Here is a 19,464-nt window from a genome sequence, read left to right as displayed (position 1 = left end):
GATTGAATTGTGCCTCCCCCCGCCCCACCCCTGACCCCCGCATTCATTATGTTGAAGCTCTAACCCCTAGTACTTCAGAATGTGATCTTATTAGGAGATACAGTCTTTACAGAAGTAAGGAAGTTAAAATAAGGTCCTTAGGGTTGGCTCTGATTCCATATGACTGGTATGCTTATAAAAAGGGGAAATTTGGACACAGAGACAGACACACAGAAGGAAGACACAGGGAGAAGATGGCCATAAACAAGCCAAGGAGGGAAGCCAGAAACAGATCCTTCCCTTGCAGCCCTCAGAAGGAATCAACCCTGCCAACACCTTGATATTGGACTTCTAGCTTCCAGAACTGTGAGACAATACACTTTTGTTGTTTATGCCACCCAGTTTGTGACATTTTGTAATGGCAGCCCTAGGAAACAAATACAGTAGCCATTACTGGGATTTAGAAAGTTTTTTAAAAAAAAATAAGGATCCATATTTGAATTTTTTTGTACTTAATCTTATCCTCCACTGGGGGCTACCGCCAAAGCTACAGTTACCTGGGGGTGGAGTGGCTGTAAGGGGAAACCTGTCAAAGATCGAAAGTGAAGAAAAGGTTTTTTTCACTCCATATTTTTTGATACTTCGTTAAAGTTGCTGCCTAAGCAGTAGAAAGAAGCATTTTCTGTGTTGAATCCCCAAACTGCCATAGGGCCTTTTCAAAGAGGCTCAAGTGGAACTGGCCTTAATGGATGAGAAGGGCACGATGGGATCCTAGGGAAGATTAGCACCTTCATTTCTGTGCCTGATTATAATTGCAGCCTCTAGTTCAACTTGGAAGGTTGAGGGAGCTGCCTTTGCCGTTTGAAGGATGTGCCCCTGCCAAACGTGCGTGCACAGCAGTGGGAGGCTACCGTAAAGTACACGGAGTGGAGACAGCCCTCTGAGCCTCACACTTGCACTTAATAGCGTTCAATTCAAGGACCTCAATAGCTCCTTATCCTGGTTGGTCAGAGGCGCCTTCCTACCACTAGGTGGCAGTAGGGTCCGCTGCAGGAACGCAGTCCCAAGCCCAGTTCATAAACTTGAACGTGATTAAAGGTTCACCTTAGAATCAAGTTCATTTTTCCTCTGATGTAAAGCAAAGCTAGCTGGCCAGCCATCTTCGGAGGGCTCTTAGGGAAGTGATACAGGTTTCCCTTACATCTAGCACAGAAGAATTATAGGATGCTCAGAGCTGCAGGACCCTCTCAACAAGCTGACTGGGTCTCAGCCCTGTATGTGTGGGGAGCTTTTAAAAATACCATTGCCCTGGTCCACCCTCAGGGATTTTATTTCTAATACACAATATGTCCCCAACAGGTGACTGTATCTGTTAATACATTCGTTTACCTGACACCTTTTTGCGAGGAATCCACAATAATTTGGAAACATCTACCCAACCTCACAGTGACTAAGCCAGGGAGACGGGAAGTGAATGAAAAAACGGGGCCAAGCGTGGTAAAGAGCATGTGTGCCCTTTCACATGTCCTCGGTAAGGTGGTGTAGTTGAATAGTGTCCCCTGAAAATTCACGTACACCTGGAACCTTTGAAATGTGATCTTATTCAGAAATATGGTCTTTGCAGATGTAATTAGTTAAGGTGAGTTCATCCTGGATTACAGTGGGCGCTAAATCCGGTGACTGGTGTTCTCACAAGAAGAGAGGACACACAGAGTCACAGGGAGGTAGTGTGAACTGGGGCAGGGATTAGAGCGTTGCAAGTCAAACAATGTTGAGGGCCACGTGGACCAGAGGTTGGAAGAAGCAAGGACGGATCCTCTCCTAGAGCCTTCAGAGGTACCAGGGCCCCGCCAACACCTTGACCTCAGATTTCTGGCCTCCAGACTGGGAGACAAATTTTGTTTAAGCCTCCCAGCCTGGGGTACTTTGTCACGGCAGCCCTAGGAGCACAGGCAAAGACAAACCAAAGGGAAGCCAGGCCCTCACCCTCATCTCCACTCCCTAGTCATCCTCATACCATCCATCACACTTGGGGAGGCCTTATGTTTTACTAAGTGGACAGTACTTAATGCATCCTCCCTTCTACCCAATTTTCTCATTCCTCCTCAGGTCCCAGGAGAGCGAATGGCATGAAGGAGGACAGCCCGGCTCACAGGGTCCACAGGTGTGACTTAAACTTGCTTTCCCTAAAATTCTCATTTGTTCCTAATCTGGTTCCTTTTGAATTTGTTTTTTGTTTTCTGAAGGCTCAGGAGCCTAGCCAACACTGGCTTCCTATGACGATGGAGAAGATGCAAATCAAAATCAGAAACAAAGGCAGCAGGGGAAGCGTGGAGGGAGTGGGGAAGGAGAGAGAGGCTGGTGTTAGGAGGTAAAGAAAGAAGAATAATGGTGCCACCCGAGGAGGGCCTGGATGAATAGACGCAGGCAAGCGCAAGAGCAGAACCGGCCTTGAGAAAGGTGGAAATCACCTGGCCTGTGAGGCCAGGATTCACTGTAAAGCTAAACAGAAAAAAATCTACCAGAGCCCTGTATGCTGTCATTTAATTGTTAACTGTGGGCCTAATATAACTGAAAAGCCAGTATGCGTTTATAACTCCAATTCCCTAAGCTAATCCTTAAACAGCAGTTTAATACTGTTTGTTAAAAAAAAAAAAAAATCCTACAGTGACCTCCTAATCCGGCCCAGCGGGTTGCCTCATTAATTTGAAGCTTGGCGTCACTCTTGTTTCAGGACAGGAATCCCTCTAGGTGCCATGGGGTGCAGGCAGTTGGATCCACTCTTTCAGCTTTTACACGTGTCTTAGAAATATTATTTGGTCAGTGACCTAAGAGGGTCAAGCCTTCCTGGAGATAAAAGAGGGCCCTATTTTGTTCTTTCTGAAATCTCTTCATTTCTCAACGATGTGGTCATGTGGTGAAAGAAAATGGCATTCTGGTGAAATGCCTTACAAGCCCAAGGCAGCCTTTGCTTCTTCTCTTCCTGTTTTGGTCTCACTAAAATCTGCCAAAAACTCGAGCAGCATCTTTGGTTGGTGGGGACGGTAGCTCTCTGCTGAGAAGCGATAGAATTGTCACTGTTTCAAATAAACATCTTTTGCAGCAGCCAACGCTGGCTCATGCAAGGAGTGATTCAAGAGACCCTATACTTCACATACAAGTCATTAACGTCAATGCCAGCAGAGTCAAGTCCAGAAAGGCAGTTTCTCTTGCCAAAAAGTTCCACTGAATTTCCTAGGACCCCCGTGACCTAATTTAAAGTGTTTTTCTTCCTTTTCTCAGGCTTTTTTCATACATAATAGTCTGATATAAGCTGTTAATTCACAATCATTTTCACTTCTCTGCCACCCTTCGTCCCATGATGAAAGAGTATTGTTAACCACCCTAAAGACACATTAAATAACCAAGCTGTCCAACAGCTGCACATCAGAGCACTAATCTCCAATACTGGCACGGCTAAAAAAATGGCTTAACTGTTTCTTTGCCCACAGCTATTTTTGTACTTCAGCCACCTTGCAGAAACACATATCTGGATGAAAGGACATATTATTGAGAGGCTGTTAATATGGAAAGTGTAAAAAGAAAAGGGCATAACCTCAAGACTAAATAACAGAAGCGAGAAAATTGTTGTTTTGTGGCAGCCCTCTTTCAAACTTCTATATTATTTAAAAAAGCAATTCCATTATCTCCCACTTACCCATCCATTCTCAGCTAGTCATAAAAAAAGGACACCCTCACCCATGACATTTTTCAGCTGCATTGCCTTTGTTGGTTGTTCCTCTTTCCATTAACACCAAATTGCATTCTACATCAGGTAAAGGAGCCGCCTGAGGAACTGAAATAATAAGCTGTCGTATCAGTGCCTTAGAATAGCGGACTATTCAAAAAGTGGAATCTGGCCCTATTATGAAGATGGCATGATTGCCCATTTAAGATCAAGAGCCTGCTTATCTCTGTTGTATTCTTTTAAATAGCCTAATCTGTGTCATCAACTCAAAACTCAATGGAAACACCTCTTTGGTCATTGGATAAAACCATCTTCAAAAACACAATGATTTGAATATTTGAAAATGAATCACATAGGCTGGAACTACAGCGTGAAGGTGAATGGGCTTTTCCAAGCAATAACTAGGAACATGGAACCTGAACCAAACGCTTCAATAAGGGTGCTGGAACAATTAGCAGCCTTTTAAGGTAACCTATCCTTTTAATTTCATGTCAAATTATCAGAAAAAGCAGGATAGCTGGCCTAATTTACATGCACATAATGCACATAATGTGGGTGGATCTTTAAAAAGGAAATTTCATATGTTATCTGGTGTGCATAAATCATTTGAGTTTAAATCATATTTTAAAGTGATATAAACAGTATTGTCCATTAGTATGCAAACAGTAGCACTAGGGGATTAGTTCCAACTACCAATTCTTAAAGAAGAAGAAACATTACAAGAGAAATCTATGTTTGGTTATAACACCCAATATAATGTCACCACAGAAGCCTTTAACTGCCCTTTCAGTAAGGATGGCTACGATTAAGAGGATTCTAATCAGGTCAAGAGGAAGGAGAGACAAAGGTGTAGGCAAGATTGGTTTTCCCTTCTGATGCTTTTCTTTGCCATCCACTCTTTCACAGTGTGGAGGCAAATGAAAATATTGAAGGGAAGGCAATGAGCTGTATCCTTTAAGATTGGAAGAGCATGCTAAATAAAAATCTCCAGCATGAAAACACACCCTGGAATTACAAGTTAATGGTGCAGAACTTCCTAGATGCATTGCCACAAAAATTAAGTTTAAACACTGTGACGGTTGATGGTAGAATATGTGATGAAACAGTGAAATTTGAAGAAACAGCTATAGCTCTTCTGGGAAAAACCTTATTTCTACAACTCCTTGTAATTTAGAATAAGTCATGGCCAGTCAGACCTAGAAGGGGTCTTAAGAGGTGACTTAATGATCCATATCATAGATGAGAAAACTGAGGACCAAAAAGGTTGATTAATTCAAGGTCAGTGATTAATGAGAGGCAGAGATAAGCATAGTATCCTGGTGCCTATTTCTAATTCTTGTCTTATTTGATTCTGCAAGAGTTGAAGGGACTAAGTTAAAGTACTAGAACAATGTGTGGAGGACCATTTCTGGGGATCCATGAGGTCAGACTATTTTCCTATTAATACTAAGATGTTATTGGCCCTTTCATTCTCATTCCCTCTCATGGGTGCCCAGTTGAATACAGTCGTGTGCCAGATCATGCCAGACCAATGTAGGTAGAAGCAGATATGAGAATCCAGCTTCTTCAGACAATAGGGACTGCGAAAAAGTAAAATAATGCCACTCTTCTCACTAAGCTTATTTTTGTCCTGGAGAAGTTATTTTCATAAAAATTTATTTAACATTTTATAATAGTTATTATTTTAAATGAATGAATATTTAAAAATTTTTCTCATTTTAAAAATATAAAATATTGATAGATATAACCCACATACACAAAAGCTATTTGGGATCCTCAATTTTTAGAATGTTAAAGGGATTCAGAGACTAAAATGTTTAAGAACTGTGGCACTAAAACTGGAAAAAATAGAAAGGAAACCAAGATGAAAGTGGAATTTTATAAAAACTACTCTCACTCCTTTTTTGGAGCCATCTCTCACCTTCATGTGGAGCATGATTCCAAGGAGATGGACACATCAATCAGTAACAGCTACAGTGATACGGTGCTTCATGGTTAACACTACAGTGATAGGGGGCGTAGGTAGGAGCTGGATTTGAATTTTGGCTCTGCCATTTACTAGCTCTGAGAGCTGATCAGTTAAGCCTCAGGTTCCTTATCTGCATGAATGGAGACAAATATAACACATACCTTCATGAAAGAGCTAGTGTAAGAAGAGCACTGGGATAGTGCCTGCATATGGTAAGTACTCATATTGGCCATTATAGTTATTGTTCAAAATCCTATGCTACAAAAAGGCAACCTACTGAATGGGAGAAGATATTTGCAAATGATATGACTGATAATGGGTTAATATCCAAAAATATATAAAGAACTCATATAACTCAACATTATATATATATATAAACAACCTGATTAAAAAACAGGCAGAGGACCTGAATAAACATTTTTCCAAAGGAGACATACAGATGGCCAACAGGCACATGAAAAGATGTTCAACATCACTAAAATGCAAATCTAAACCACAATGAGATATCACCTCACACCTGTCAGAATGGCTATTATCCAAAAGACAACAAATAATGAGTGTTACGAGGATGTGGAGAAAAGGGAACCCTAGTACACTGTTGGTGGAAATGTAAATTGGTACAGCCACTATGGAAAACAAACAGTATGGAGATTCCTCAAAAAATTAAAAATAGAATTACCATATGATTCAGCAATTCCACTCCTGGGTATATATCCGGAAAAAAATGAAGACACTAATTCAAAAAGATATACACACCCCTATGTTCATTACAGCATCATTTTCAATAGCCAAGTTATGGAAGCAACCTAAATGCCCATCAATAGATGAATGGATAAAGAAGATGTGACACACACACACACACACACACACACACACACAATGGAATATTACTCAGTCATAAAAAAGAATGAGAATTTTGCAATTTTCAACAACATGGACTGACCTGGAGAGTATTATGCTTAGTGACATAAATCAGACAGAGAAAGACAAATACTATATGTTTTCACTTGTATGTGGAATCTAAAAAAATAAAGGAATGAATAAAACAAAAACAGACTCATAAATACAGAGAACAAATTGTTGGTTCCAGAGGGGAGACGGGTGGCGGGAGGGGCAAGATAGGTGAAGGGAATTTAGAGGTACACACTACTAGATATAAAATACACAAGTTACAAGGATGTATGTAATGTACAACACAGAGAATATAGCCAATATTTATAACTATCAATATATATGGAGTATAATCTATAAAAGTATCAAATTACTTGAAGCTAAAATAATATATTGTAAGTCAACTATACTTCAATAAAAAAACAAAATCCTGTGCTCTTCCAACAACACCCAACTGTTCCCTTATACCATTCTTCTTAAACTTTCATATTCTGTATTGAAATTTTAAAAAAATCAATGTTTATTAACCCAAATTTGTCTCTGTGTCCTTTTTCCTCTATGTTTTTCTTGCCATATCACCTTGATGTCTGATCTTGGGCAGCTTGTTTATCTCCTCTGGGTCTAATATGCATATGCAAAGGCAGCATAATTCCTTTTTTCTTTGATGCATGAACTATTTTTTACATCTCTTTTAAAAAAATTTTTTTTTATAGAGCAGGTTCTTATTTATACATACCTATTTTATACATATTAGTGTATATATGTCAATCCCAATCTCCCAATTCATCCCACCCCCCCCGCCACTTTCCCCCCTTGGTGTCCATACGTTTGTTCTCTACATCTGTGTCTCTATTTGTGCCTTGCAAGCCAGTTCATCTGTACCATTTTTCTAGATGCCACATATATGTGTTAATAAATGATATTTGTTTTTCTCTTTCTGACTTACTTCACTCTGTATGACAGTCTCTAAGTCCATCTATGTCTCTACAAATGACCAATTTCATTCCTTTTTATGGCTGAGTAATATTCCATTGTATATATGTACCACAACCTCTTTATCCATTTGTCTGTCAATGGGCATTTAGGTTGCTTCCATGACCTGGCTATTGTAAATAGTGCTGCAGTGAACATTGGGGTGTATGTGTCTTTTTGAATTATGGTTTTCTCTGGGTATATGCCCAGTAGTGGGATTGCTGGGTCATATGGTAATTCTATTTTTAGTTTTTTAAGGAACCTCCATACTGTTCTCCATAGTGGCTGTATCAATTTACATTCCCACCAACAGTGCAAGAGGGTTGCCTTTTCTCCACAACCTCTCCAGCATCTGTTGATTGTAGATTTCCTTATGATGCCCATTCTGACCAGTGTGAGGTGATACCTCATTGTAGTTTTGATTTGCATGTCTCTAATAATTAGTGATGTTGAGCAGCTTTGCATGTGCCTCTTGGCCATGTGTAAATCTTCTTTGGAGAAATGTCTGTTTACGTCTTCTGCCCGATTTTTAATTGGGTTGTTTGTTTTTTTAATATTGAGCTGCATGAGCTGTTTATATATTTTGGAGAGTAATCCTTTGTCCATTGATTCGTTTGCAAATATTTTCTCCCATTCTGAGGGTTGTCTTTTCATCTTGTCTATAGTTTCCTTTGCTGTGCAAAAGCTTTTAAGTTTCATTAGGCCCCATTTGTTTATTTTTGTTTTTATTTCCATTACTCTAGGAGGTGGGTCAAAAAAGATCTAAGGCAGCATAATTCCTAATCCAGGTAGCATAGCTCAGCAATTAAGAGCATGGCTCTGAGCATCTCCACTGGTTTGAATCCCAGCTTTTATTGCTTACTGGCTGCAAAATTGTGGGCAAATAGCATAATCTCCATGTGCCTTGATTTGCTTATCTGTAAAATGGAGATAGTAACCACGTCTGCCCCCCCATAGGGCTGTTGTGAAGATTAAATGAGTTACTATACGTAAAGTATTTAGGACAGTGCTAGGCATATAGAAAATGCTCTAAGAAAAGGGAACCCTCCTACACCATTGGTGGGAATGTAAATTGATACAGCCACTATGGAGGACAGTACGGAGGTTCCTTAAAAAACTAAAAATAGAGTTGCCATAAGATCCAGCAATCCCACTCCTGGGCATATATCTGGACAAAACTCTAATTCAAAAAGATACACGCACCTCTATGTCCATAGCAACACTATTCACAATAGCCAAGACACAGAAACAACCTAAGCGTCCATTGACAGAGGAATGGATAAAGAAGATGTGGTATATATATACAATGGAATATCACTCAGCCATAAAAAAGAATGAAATAATGCCATTTGCAGCAACATGGATGGACCTAGAGATAATCATACTGAGCAAAGTAAGTCAGACAAAGACAAATACCATGTGATATCACTCATATGTGGAACCTAAAATATGACACAAATGAACTTATCTACCAAACAGAAACAGACTCAGACATAGAAAACAGACTTGTGGTTGCCAAGGGGGAAGGGGGGTGGGGTAGGCATGGGTTGGGAGCTTGGGATTAGCAGATGCAAACTATTATATAGAGAATGTATAACCAACAAGGTCCTACTGTATAGCACAGAGAACTATATTCAATATCCTATGATAAACCATAATGGTAAAGAATATAAAAAAGAATCTATATATGTATAACTGAATCACTTTTCTGTACAGCAGAAATTAACACAATATTGTAAATCAACTATACGTCAGTAAAATAAAGAAAATGCTCCAAAATATTTCACAGCTTATTGTTGTTAGCTATAAGATAAGATGAAACTAGATCAGTTTTTCTCCAAGCTTGGTGAGAAAAGTTTCTACTGTCTTGTTACCCTCCTACAGCCCGACTTCCCTCTCCTTTCCTGTCCTCCAATGCTTCTGAATCACAACAAACGCTGTGCTAGGAAGACTGGTCAGCTGACCACACCAGCCAGCTAACCACCACCACTATCTCTTTCAGTTCTAAAGGCCCATGATATTTCTAATTGGTCCTCAAATGCTCTCAATACAAGCAACAATTAAATGCTGCGGCTTTTCCCTATGGCTTCTGAGGAAGCATTTTGCTTTTCTGAAGTGCTTTGCTTTTCAATTTCAAATAAAGACATTTAAAAAACCCAATAAACCCAATAAAGTTAGACACTAATAAATAGCAACATTCTTAGAAATAAAACTGGTAGTACCAAGGAGGAACAATCAAAACAATGAATAAGATAACTTTTCTACCAAAGGAATAAGGGATAACAGATAAGGAACTGGTGCCGGCAATGCCATTTAACTACCTTGTGATTTTACATTCCACTCAGGAGTATCACAGGCCCCCGGCTGGTGCAAATCTGGTTTTTGTAAAGATGCACGCAAGTGGCATGAACCCTCAGCTGAGGAAGATGAGATTTCACCTGGTCTTTCAGCTTGCCTGATTTCTACTTCCGGATGAAAAATTTTAAAATACTGTATATTTTTTCCTAGTTAATTCCCTATCTTCTTGCTTGTGGAGGGGGAGCCAACTCTTCTGCAAGGATTTTGCAGTATAACTTACTTTTTTAAAAAAGTGAAGGCAGCGTGGGGAGGAGTATTGTTCAGTGCAAGCAGATTGTGTGCCACAACTCGGATATTTAGGGTGTAAAAAAAAAAAAATCCTCTCACAATGGTTGGCGGGGAGGAGGTTGCTCTTTAGTACAGGGGGTCAAGGAAAGCTCATCCGAGAAAGAGACGTTTGGGCTGAGACCTGGAGGGAGGGGGGAAGCAAGCATGGGACAGCCGAGAAAAAGTGTCCAGATGGAATCAGTCAGGTCCTGAGGCAGACATGTGCTTGGTCTGTGGGAGGAATGCCCAGGAGGCCAGTGTGACCGGAACAGCGTTTGCAAGGAGGACAGAGTAAGGCCGGAGGTTAGAGAGGCGGGGGAGACCAGACAGGCATAGGGCCTTAAGGACTTTGGATGTTGCTCTGGGAGAGAGGTGGGAAGACGCTGGAAGGCTTTGGGCTGAGGAGTAGCAATTTGGGACTGCTGTCCTGCAGAGTACCCTTGAGGAGATACAGTGCGAGGCTAGGGGATACGGGGAAGCAGAGGATGGGGGCGTGGAGATGTGCTGCTGTAGATACACATCGAGTGGTGCGGATGCCCAAGGTCGAGCCTGCACATGGAGAGTGATGGAGAGTGTTGGCTCAGGCTCAACAAAGCTTTCAAAAGTAGAAAACTCTGAATCAGCACCTCCCCGTTTCACGAGACTTTGTGCAGGTGGAAAGGGCGTGGAGAATGAGCATGAGATGTACTTTGTAAGGAAGATACTCAGTCTCCTCTTTTGCAGTGCAGACCATCGGGGTATCTTTCTAGGCCTCACCTAACAATTCAGTTAAGCCTCCAAAGACAACTTGAGGCGCACTAAAGGGTGTTCCCGTACGTGATCACTCGTGATCCTCCAAGCAGCCTTGTGAGGTAGGGAGGGCAGGTGTTAGTTCCCTCCTTTGGCCAATAAGGACACATAGAGTGTGGCCAGAGCTGCGCCAGGTCCTCGCTCAAAACCCGCCGACCCCCACCTTTAGCAGGAGTTAACATAAATCTTTAAGTCACAGGGTCTGGAGATAAGAAAGGAAGTTACAGGGAGAGACAGACAAAAAAATCAGATGGAACCAGCAGGGACCAAGATGGCGACAAATCTGACCTCCGACAGACCCTGAGTCTCACTATACACTGATTTTACTACATTAGCGAACTAAACGATACACCTACTGGTGGCCACAACCGGAAATGAAGGACCAAAAAAGGATAAAAAGAGAGTGGCACCCCACTCCCTCGAAAAGCCCTGCGCCTTCCCAGGTGGACTAATGCACATGCCTCCCCATCCTTAGCCTCTCTCCTCCTCCCTTTGTCTTTACTCTTTAAAATAAAATCCTTTTCACCACGTGGGTGAGAAGTTGATCTGTGAAGTAAGTTCTCGCTTCTCCAGTTTTTGGCCATTGACTAAAGCTTGTGCTGCATTGATCTCAGCTTCATTATTTGGCTACACGAACCCGAATGGAAAAAGAACGTTTCCCAGCTGAGGCAGAGGGCCTTAGCCAAGCTAGGGCCTGGGCACCGTCCATATGACTTAATTCGGTAACGAGAAATTTCTGCCCAGATCACACAACTGGTGACAACTGAGGGAGGGAGTGAGTCAAGATCATTTGGCACTGAATTCAGGTTCTTCTCATAACCTGGTTCTGTGCCTCTTAGGCTACCAATTTATCAAGGGAGTAAGCCCAAGGCGAAGAAGATTCACACACAAGTGGAGTCAAAGAAGACATTACTCCGTGGGCAATGACACTGAGGCGCCCCACTTGGCTTCAACAGTAGGGGATTTGTTCTCATCACACACAGTGATTTAGGATTTTATGCTAGATACTCTTCTGTGCGCTGTTCTACAGGAACTGTGGGACGACACGGCTTGTGAAAAGACACACCATTTGTAGAAGTGACAGGGTGCTATTATTTCTTTTAAAACCCAGGCATGTCTGATCTTACAGAACTTGTTCTTGTGTGAGCCATGGCCCAGGCCCATCTGGAAACCAGGAGGGGAAGGGGAAGAAACCAGAAATTACTTACTAAATAGACATCGAGCACGGAGGCGTCATCATCCTGCATTTCCAGAGCATTTGGCTCAGAAGCCAAGTAGATGGTCCCCTCTTCCAAGGTAAAGGTTGAACTGGAAGGTAACCCTTTACTGGAAAAACAAAGAAGAATGATGAGCATGTGGCCTTCAGAACAAAATCCAAGGACTTCTCCAAAGTGGTGACTGAGGTGGGAAATCTTTGGGGCAAGAAAACAAATTCAGGGCATTTGAAGGAAATATGGTTATACCTAGAGAGATGCTCACTTGAGTTTAAAGGATTTGGCTTTACTGACAGTGCCTTTTCTCTGTCTACTTCAGCGCGTGAGACACTTCACACTTCTGCGAGGTGATCTGTGGGCTCCACACCTTGTGAGGGTGGACTGCTGGGAATTTAGAGGCCCACCAGTCATCTCTGACTCTGAATAGTTACTTCTCACTGTTTAAATTCTTCTCTCAACAGTACTGATGTTTTGCTAGTTTATAGAAGATAACCTTGTGCCTCATTAGCAGTGATGATTTCTTTCTATTGTTTTTTCTTTTTCTTTTTGGCATGAAAGGTTCAATTACATCCATGGTTCTCAAAGGAGCATGGGGGGCTGGTGAAAGCCCAACCTCCTGGGCTTGTAGGATTGAAGGAAGGATTGAAGGAATGTACAATCTTTCCTTCACTGAAATAAAAATTAGTTATGTTTTTAACCTGTGGAAATTTCCACGTGATGGTTTTGCAGGAACAACATATCTACAAGCAATGGTGGAAGAGTGTGATGTTGATATTAGAAGAGGTGGGCTAGGGGGCTGGCGGTCGGCCACGTGGGACAAACCTGGCAGCGGGCACTAGGGCTGAGAGCCCGAGTGTAGAAGACTGGCCTCCTCGCTCACCTCCCCATAACCAGGGCTGCCGCCCCTTGGGGCTGAGCTCTGAGCTCACCCCATTGAAAACTCTCCATCTAAGTCATCCTCTGGGCTTCTGTCTGAGCTTCCCAGCTGGACAGGCGACTATTGAGGGCTACTGTCCTCCCCTAGTCTGGGGACTACACATAACTCTACTTCTGTACATATTTACCTAGTAACTGAAGATACATGAAACAGAAATTCTGAGGTTTTCAATATTAAAAAAAATTGTCAAAAGAATTGTATGGATCTTATTAAATCAGGTTCATTTATATAACATATAATGCAAAATTGTAAGAATCCAGACTAGTAGTAAGAGGAAAGAGAAGGGGAGATCTCCCATAGGTCTTCCATTTGGTGATATTTGAGAATGTGGAAATTCAGAGATGAAAGCCACTTCACCTTGGCTTGATATATTTTCTCTTTAAGCTCTGGACACAGATAAAAAGTCCTCTTGCTTTTCAAAGACCCAAGATGGGTTATACAATGTGGGAAACAGAGTCTGTTTTGATTGATTTTAAAGAGCAGAGTGAATGTGGCCTTTTTCCATCGAGCTGATGACTTTATATTGTAAACCTTTACAGATTTCTTGGGTTAAATAAACCATCAGGTTTCAAGGGATGCTGTTTGGAGAGGCCCTGTGTGGTAATGAACATTGCTCAGGTTATTTTCTGGATCAAGAGCAAGGATGCAGTGATGGGCTTTAATTGGCTTTTGCCTTTTAACTGCTAAGATGCCACTCACTAATCCCGTGTGTAGAGAACAGTCCTGCCTGGTTAAGCCTTATGAGACAGATGAATGCTTTATCTACTTAAACATCAAAGCAAGAAACAAAGTGGTCGGAAAATATGTATGGTTCACATTTTATACAATTTTAAAAATCTCTAATGTCTTCTGGGTTATTTTGTAAACATATAATTTATTTGATGAGGTTCAAATCTAAGTTCACCTCTTTTTGTCTGAGTTTTTCCTTATGATTTTTAATTATTTCCATCCTAAGATTAAGGGCATAACCAAGAATATTCTAGAAGAGCTTTTTCTTTTTAAATTTAATGTTTTAATAGCACCACATGTAGTATAAAATACAGCAAAAAGTAATCCTTCTCTTTTTCTTGTCCTTTTGTGATCCAGAGTTCACCTCCCTAGGAGTAAATCCATTTTGCAAGTATTTTTCAATCTAATATTTGTTTTATTTTTGGAAACGATGAGTGAGCCACTAGCATGGTTAAGACTAAATTAAAATAGAAAAAAAAAATTAGAGTATTCTTTGGGGTTTAATAGGTACATTTATCGATTCTTTTAGCTAAGATGTAATATGATTACAGAAAAAAATACCAGGTTTCCTCAGTAGCATATGGCCAAATTTGATAAAATCAAACAAGCATATTTAAAAAAAAACAAACCTCCTGTTATTTACACTGTTTCTCACATGTATTCGAATAATTCCTATCTTAGTAAGCAGAATATCCTGAGCATCCTTAAATTGAGGGGACAAAAATGAGGCTCATAGGAACTTATATCCAGATTATATATAAAGAACACTTGCAGTAAAAAAAACAAAAAGGCAAATAACCCAATTAAAAATGGGCAAAGGATCTGAATAGACATTTCTCCAAAAAAGATATACAAATGGCCAATAAACCCATGGAAAGATGCTCAACATCATTAGTCATTAGGGGGATGCAAATCAAAACCACAATGAGATACCACTTCACACCCACTAGGCCGGCTATAATAAAAAAGATAGATGATAAAGTGTTGGGGTGGACGTGGAGGAGTGAGAGCCCTCTTACGTTGCTGATGGGCACATAAAATGATGCAGCTACTTTGGAAAACAGTTTGGTGTATCTTCAAAACCATATGACCCAACAACTCCACTCCTTGGTATATATGTAAGGAAAATGAAAATATATGCCTACACAAAAACTTGAACATGAATGTTCACAGCAGCATTACTCATAATAGCCAACATGTGGAAATAATCCAAATGTCCACCAACTGATGAATGGATAAACAATTCATACAATGGAACATTATTTTGCAATAAAAAATAAAAAAGTACTGATATACACAACAACATGTGTGGATCGTGAAAACATGGTAAGTGAAAGAAGCTGGTCATAAAGGACCACATGTTGTATGATTCCATTTAGGTGAAAGGTACAGAAGAGGCAAATCTATGAGACAGAAGGAGGTTAGTGGTTGCCAGGGGCAGGGGTGAGGGGGCAATAGGGAGTGACTACTATTGGGTGTGGGGTTTCTTTTTAAAGCATTGAAAACATTCTAAATTTAGATTCTGGTAACAGTTACACAACTTTGTGAGTATACTAAACCCACAAAACCGTATACTTTAAATGGGTGAATTTTGTGAATATGAATTCATAATTCATAATTCATATGAATTATGTGAAATATATCTTAATAAAGTTTTAAAAAAGTTTCATAAGGTACCTAAGGGTCATGATTCTTTTTTTATATTGAAGAATATTGTTTTACAATGTTGTACCAATCTCTGCTGTACAGCAAAGTGACTCAGTTATACACATATACACATTCTTTTTTATATTCTTTTCCATTATGGTTTATCACAGGATATTGAATATAGTTCCCTGTGCTATATATTAGGACCTTGTTGTTTATCCATTCTAAATGTAATAGTTTGCATCTACCAACCCCAAACTCCCAGTCCATCCCTCTCCCTCCCCCCTCCCCTTTGGCAACCACAAGTCTGTTCTCTATGTCTATGAGTCTGTTTCTGTTCGGTAGATAAGTTCATTTCTGTCATATTTTAGATTCCACATATAAGCGATTTCATATGATATTTGTCTTTGTCTGACTTACTTCATTTAGTATGATAATCTCTAGGTCCATCCATATTGCTGCAAATAGCATTATTTCATTCTTTTTATGGCTCAGTAATATTGCATTGTGTGTGTGTATACATACATACATAATACACATATATACACACATCTTTTTTATCCATTCATCTGTCAGTGGACATTTAGGTTGCTTCCATGTCCTGGCTATTGTAAATAGTGCTGCTGTGAACATTGTGTTGCATGCATCTTTTCGAATTGAGTTTTTGTCTTTTCTGGATATATGCCCAGGAGAGGGACTGTTGAATCATATGTACCACATAACTCTATTTTTAGCTTTTTAAAGAACCTCCATACTGCTCTCCATAGTGGCTGCAGCAACTTATATTCCCACCAAGGGTCATGATTCTAAACTTGATCTCTCAGTACATAGTATTAGAAATATCAGAAATTTGATGGAATAGATATTTTTAGGTTACATACATTTTAGAATTATCTGTTTTGAATAAACCCCTGATTTATTTGCCAGTCATTCAGAAAACATCTTCTTTTTCCTAATAGAGAAAAAAATTCTAGTTGACCTGACATGAGAGAGTTGGGCTCTGCGATTTCAAGGCCTGAGGTGGAGAGATGCTGCATGCAGGCTGGGGAAGTCCGGGGACAATCTGCAGTGTCACAGGGCCAGTGCTGCTGAAGTATGAGCAGAGGTAAGGGGATCTTTATCCTGGAGGATGCTTTGCCTAGAAGATGCAAATTGCTGGCCCACAGACCCAGTCTGGCTGGGAGAAGTGTGTTTGGGGCCCAAGGAGATTTTTTTTTAATTTGAATGATTGCTAAATTAAGAAACAGGAAATTCCTACCAAACCCAGTTTTCCACAGCTTCTTATGAGAAACGAGAAGAGCAGGCAACTCTGAGCCCACATTTCTGAGTAGCGGTGAGGTTGCGGCATGTCCTTTCTGGTTCCCCAGGGTCCCTCCCCACTGCTCTCTTCGGTGTCACACCTGGCCTCTTCTACCCATTTGCATCACCTCTGCCTGGCCCCTCTGTGTATATGTCAGCCCAACATCCCTACTTCACTGATGAGGGGACTAAGGCCCGGGGAGGCACAGTAACTTGCCCAAGGTCACACTGCAGTTGAATAGAGCTAGGATATAAACTTTGTTTCCCAATTAAACACTTTTTCTATGGTCATCTGTGATGAAATTTTAGAAATTTGCCACTGCAGAAATTGAGGGAGCTGAGGCCAATGTACCTAGGAGCTTGAAAATCATCATATAAACCAGCAAAAACAAATGCAGGATTTGATGCCTGATGTGAGCTGTGAAGATCTTTTGTTTGAGAAGAGTTATGATGGCCAGAAAGCTTTGAGGATAAGTAAGTAGGTAAAATATGCTTTATAAGCCACATATCTATCTTTCTCAAAAAGTTACCATATGAGCCAGCAATCTCATTTCTGGGTATATATCCCAAAGAACAGAAAACAGGGTCTCAGATATTTGTTTCCCCAGTTTTATGGGCTGGATTGTGTGCCTCCCCCAACCCTCCATTTATATCTTGAACTCTTAACCCCCAGTATTTCAGAATGTGTCTGTATTTGGACATAGGCTCTTTAAAGAGGTGATTAAGGTTAAGTGAGATCACTGGGGTGGCTCTAATCCAATATGACTGGTGTCCTTATAAGAAGGGGAGGAGATTAGGACACAGACACACAGAGAAAAGACCATGTGAAGATAGCAGGAGAAGACGGCCGTCTACAAGTCAAGGCAAGAGGCCCCAGAGTAAACCAACCTTGCTGACAGAGTGATCTCAGACCTCTAGCCTCCAGAACTGTGAGAAAATACATTCCTGTTGTTCAAGCCACTCAGTCTGTGGTACTTTGTTATGGTAACCCTAAAACTAATATACCCATGTTCACAGCAGCATTTTTCACAGTAGCCTATAGGTGGTATCATTCCACTTACTTCCTCATGTAAGTAGTCAAATTCATAGAGATAAGAAAGTAGAAGGGTGGTTGCCAGGGGCTGAGGGGAGGGGGGAAATGGGGAGTTGTTTAATGGGTATAGAGTTTCAGTTTTGCAAGATGAAAAGGTTCTGGAGATTGGTTGCACAACAATGTGAATGTACTTAACACTGTTGAACTGTACACTTAAAAATGGTTAAGATGGTAAATGTTAAGTTACGTGTATTTTACCACAGTTAAAAAAAGCAATTAATATTCATTATTAAAAATAATGAATATCTAATAGTTCACAAGAACAACAAAGCTATTTAAGCTTCCAATGTTTTAATACTTAAAACAAAATGACATATAAATATATAGCTCTATATAAATAATCAGGCATTTATAAAGTCCCATTAAATGCACTCAGAATAATCTGACATTAAATAGCAAAAGCTATATAACCAGTTGATTAACCTTTTAAAAATATTTGTTATCTTCATTATTCAGTATGTACTGAGTGAGATCAGAGTACAGAACTGGCATTTTACTTCCTTAAAAATCTTAGATTAGGTCCTACCTACTGCCCAAGAAAGAATGAGAATACACTTTAGGGAAACGGATACCTGAGCGGATAAGGCATTACAGGCAGAGCATGAACTTTGGAATCAGATGACTGGCTTTGAATTCTGGCTCTTCCTCTTAGCTGTGTGTGTGATACTGGATGAGTTTCTTAACCCCTCTGAACTCCAGTTTCCCGCATGTAAAATGAGAATAATAATACCAAACATGCAGGGTTGTTGGAGTGATGAGTGATAACGAACGTACAACACAAACAGCCATTGTTGCACATTGTATTCTAGGTGCCAGGATGCAGCAGAGATTAAAATAAACAGAGATCTCTGCCTCATGGAACTTACATAGCATTGAGGAGAACAGATAATGAGAAAAATACTTAAAATACATATTATGTTGGTCAAAAGCACGAAGGAGAAAAATAAAGCACAGAAGGGAGAGAAGTGAGTGAGTGGCATAGACCACTTCCAAGCAGCACACTTTCCGGGCTCTGCCATTGGAGTTTTTGGGGTCTCAGGCATGAGTCAGACACTAGGGGACACACCCAGGTCTCCTATACTCCATGGGACACACTAGCAAGCCCTCCGAAGCCCCACTGAAGCCCCTTTCCCTGGGCTGGGACAGGCACCCACACTCCCTGACAGCTCTCTCCAAAGATCACACTCGAACTGCCAACTCTTCTTGGCTTCTCTAACGTCTTTTAGGGACTGGAGGTGGTGGTCAGCTAACGGTTTTTGACCACTTCCTTTGCATGTCCTTCAGTCTCACACCTTGCTTTTGTTCTGGGTCTCTGGTGAAACTGATAGTAAAAATATTTCATTTTAACATTCCGTTATGTTATTTTTAGCAAAGAGGTTAGTAAAGGTTATACATGAAAATGCTTCACATAAGGACATAAAGTATTATCTGGGCTTTAAGAACCTTTATACTATATTTTGAATGTGAATGTGTATGTGTATGTCATTGCTACTTAAAAAATTAATGAAGAGCAATTATTAAAAGAGTAGGGAGGTAATGTAAGAATAAACCATCCAACCTAAATAAATGCATCCCTCGCCGACAGCAAATTCC

General features: G+C 40.5%; 1 protein-coding gene and 1 long non-coding RNA gene across 4 annotated transcripts in view; one reads left to right on the top strand and one right to left on the bottom strand.

Annotated features, from left to right (window-relative positions):
• PIP5K1B (phosphatidylinositol-4-phosphate 5-kinase type 1 beta) overlaps positions 1-19,464 on the bottom strand; it is a 324,042-nt gene that overhangs the window by 10,258 nt on the left and 294,320 nt on the right. For both annotated transcript variants that reach the window (XM_059924862.1, XM_059924863.1), the window contains exon 14: positions 12,161-12,278. In XM_059924862.1, coding sequence (XP_059780845.1) covers positions 12,161-12,278 — 118 coding nt within the window. The remainder of the gene's footprint in view (positions 1-12,160; positions 12,279-19,464) is intronic.
• The window catches only part of LOC132367101 (uncharacterized), a 136,625-nt gene that overhangs the window by 116,754 nt on the left and 407 nt on the right, over positions 1-19,464 (top strand). The window contains exons 2-4 of one of the 2 annotated variants that reach the window (XR_009503678.1): positions 2,089-2,143; positions 3,954-4,173; positions 16,439-16,584. This is a non-coding gene — a long non-coding RNA (uncharacterized LOC132367101). The remainder of the gene's footprint in view (positions 1-2,088; positions 2,144-3,953; positions 4,174-16,438; positions 16,585-19,464) is intronic. The other variant, XR_009503679.1, reaches the window with a different exon arrangement.

This window comes from Balaenoptera ricei, chromosome 6 (genome assembly GCF_028023285.1).
Source record: "Balaenoptera ricei isolate mBalRic1 chromosome 6, mBalRic1.hap2, whole genome shotgun sequence".
Lineage (NCBI taxonomy): Eukaryota > Metazoa > Chordata > Mammalia > Artiodactyla > Balaenopteridae > Balaenoptera > Balaenoptera ricei.
This window is presented reverse-complemented; position numbering and strand designations above follow the sequence as displayed.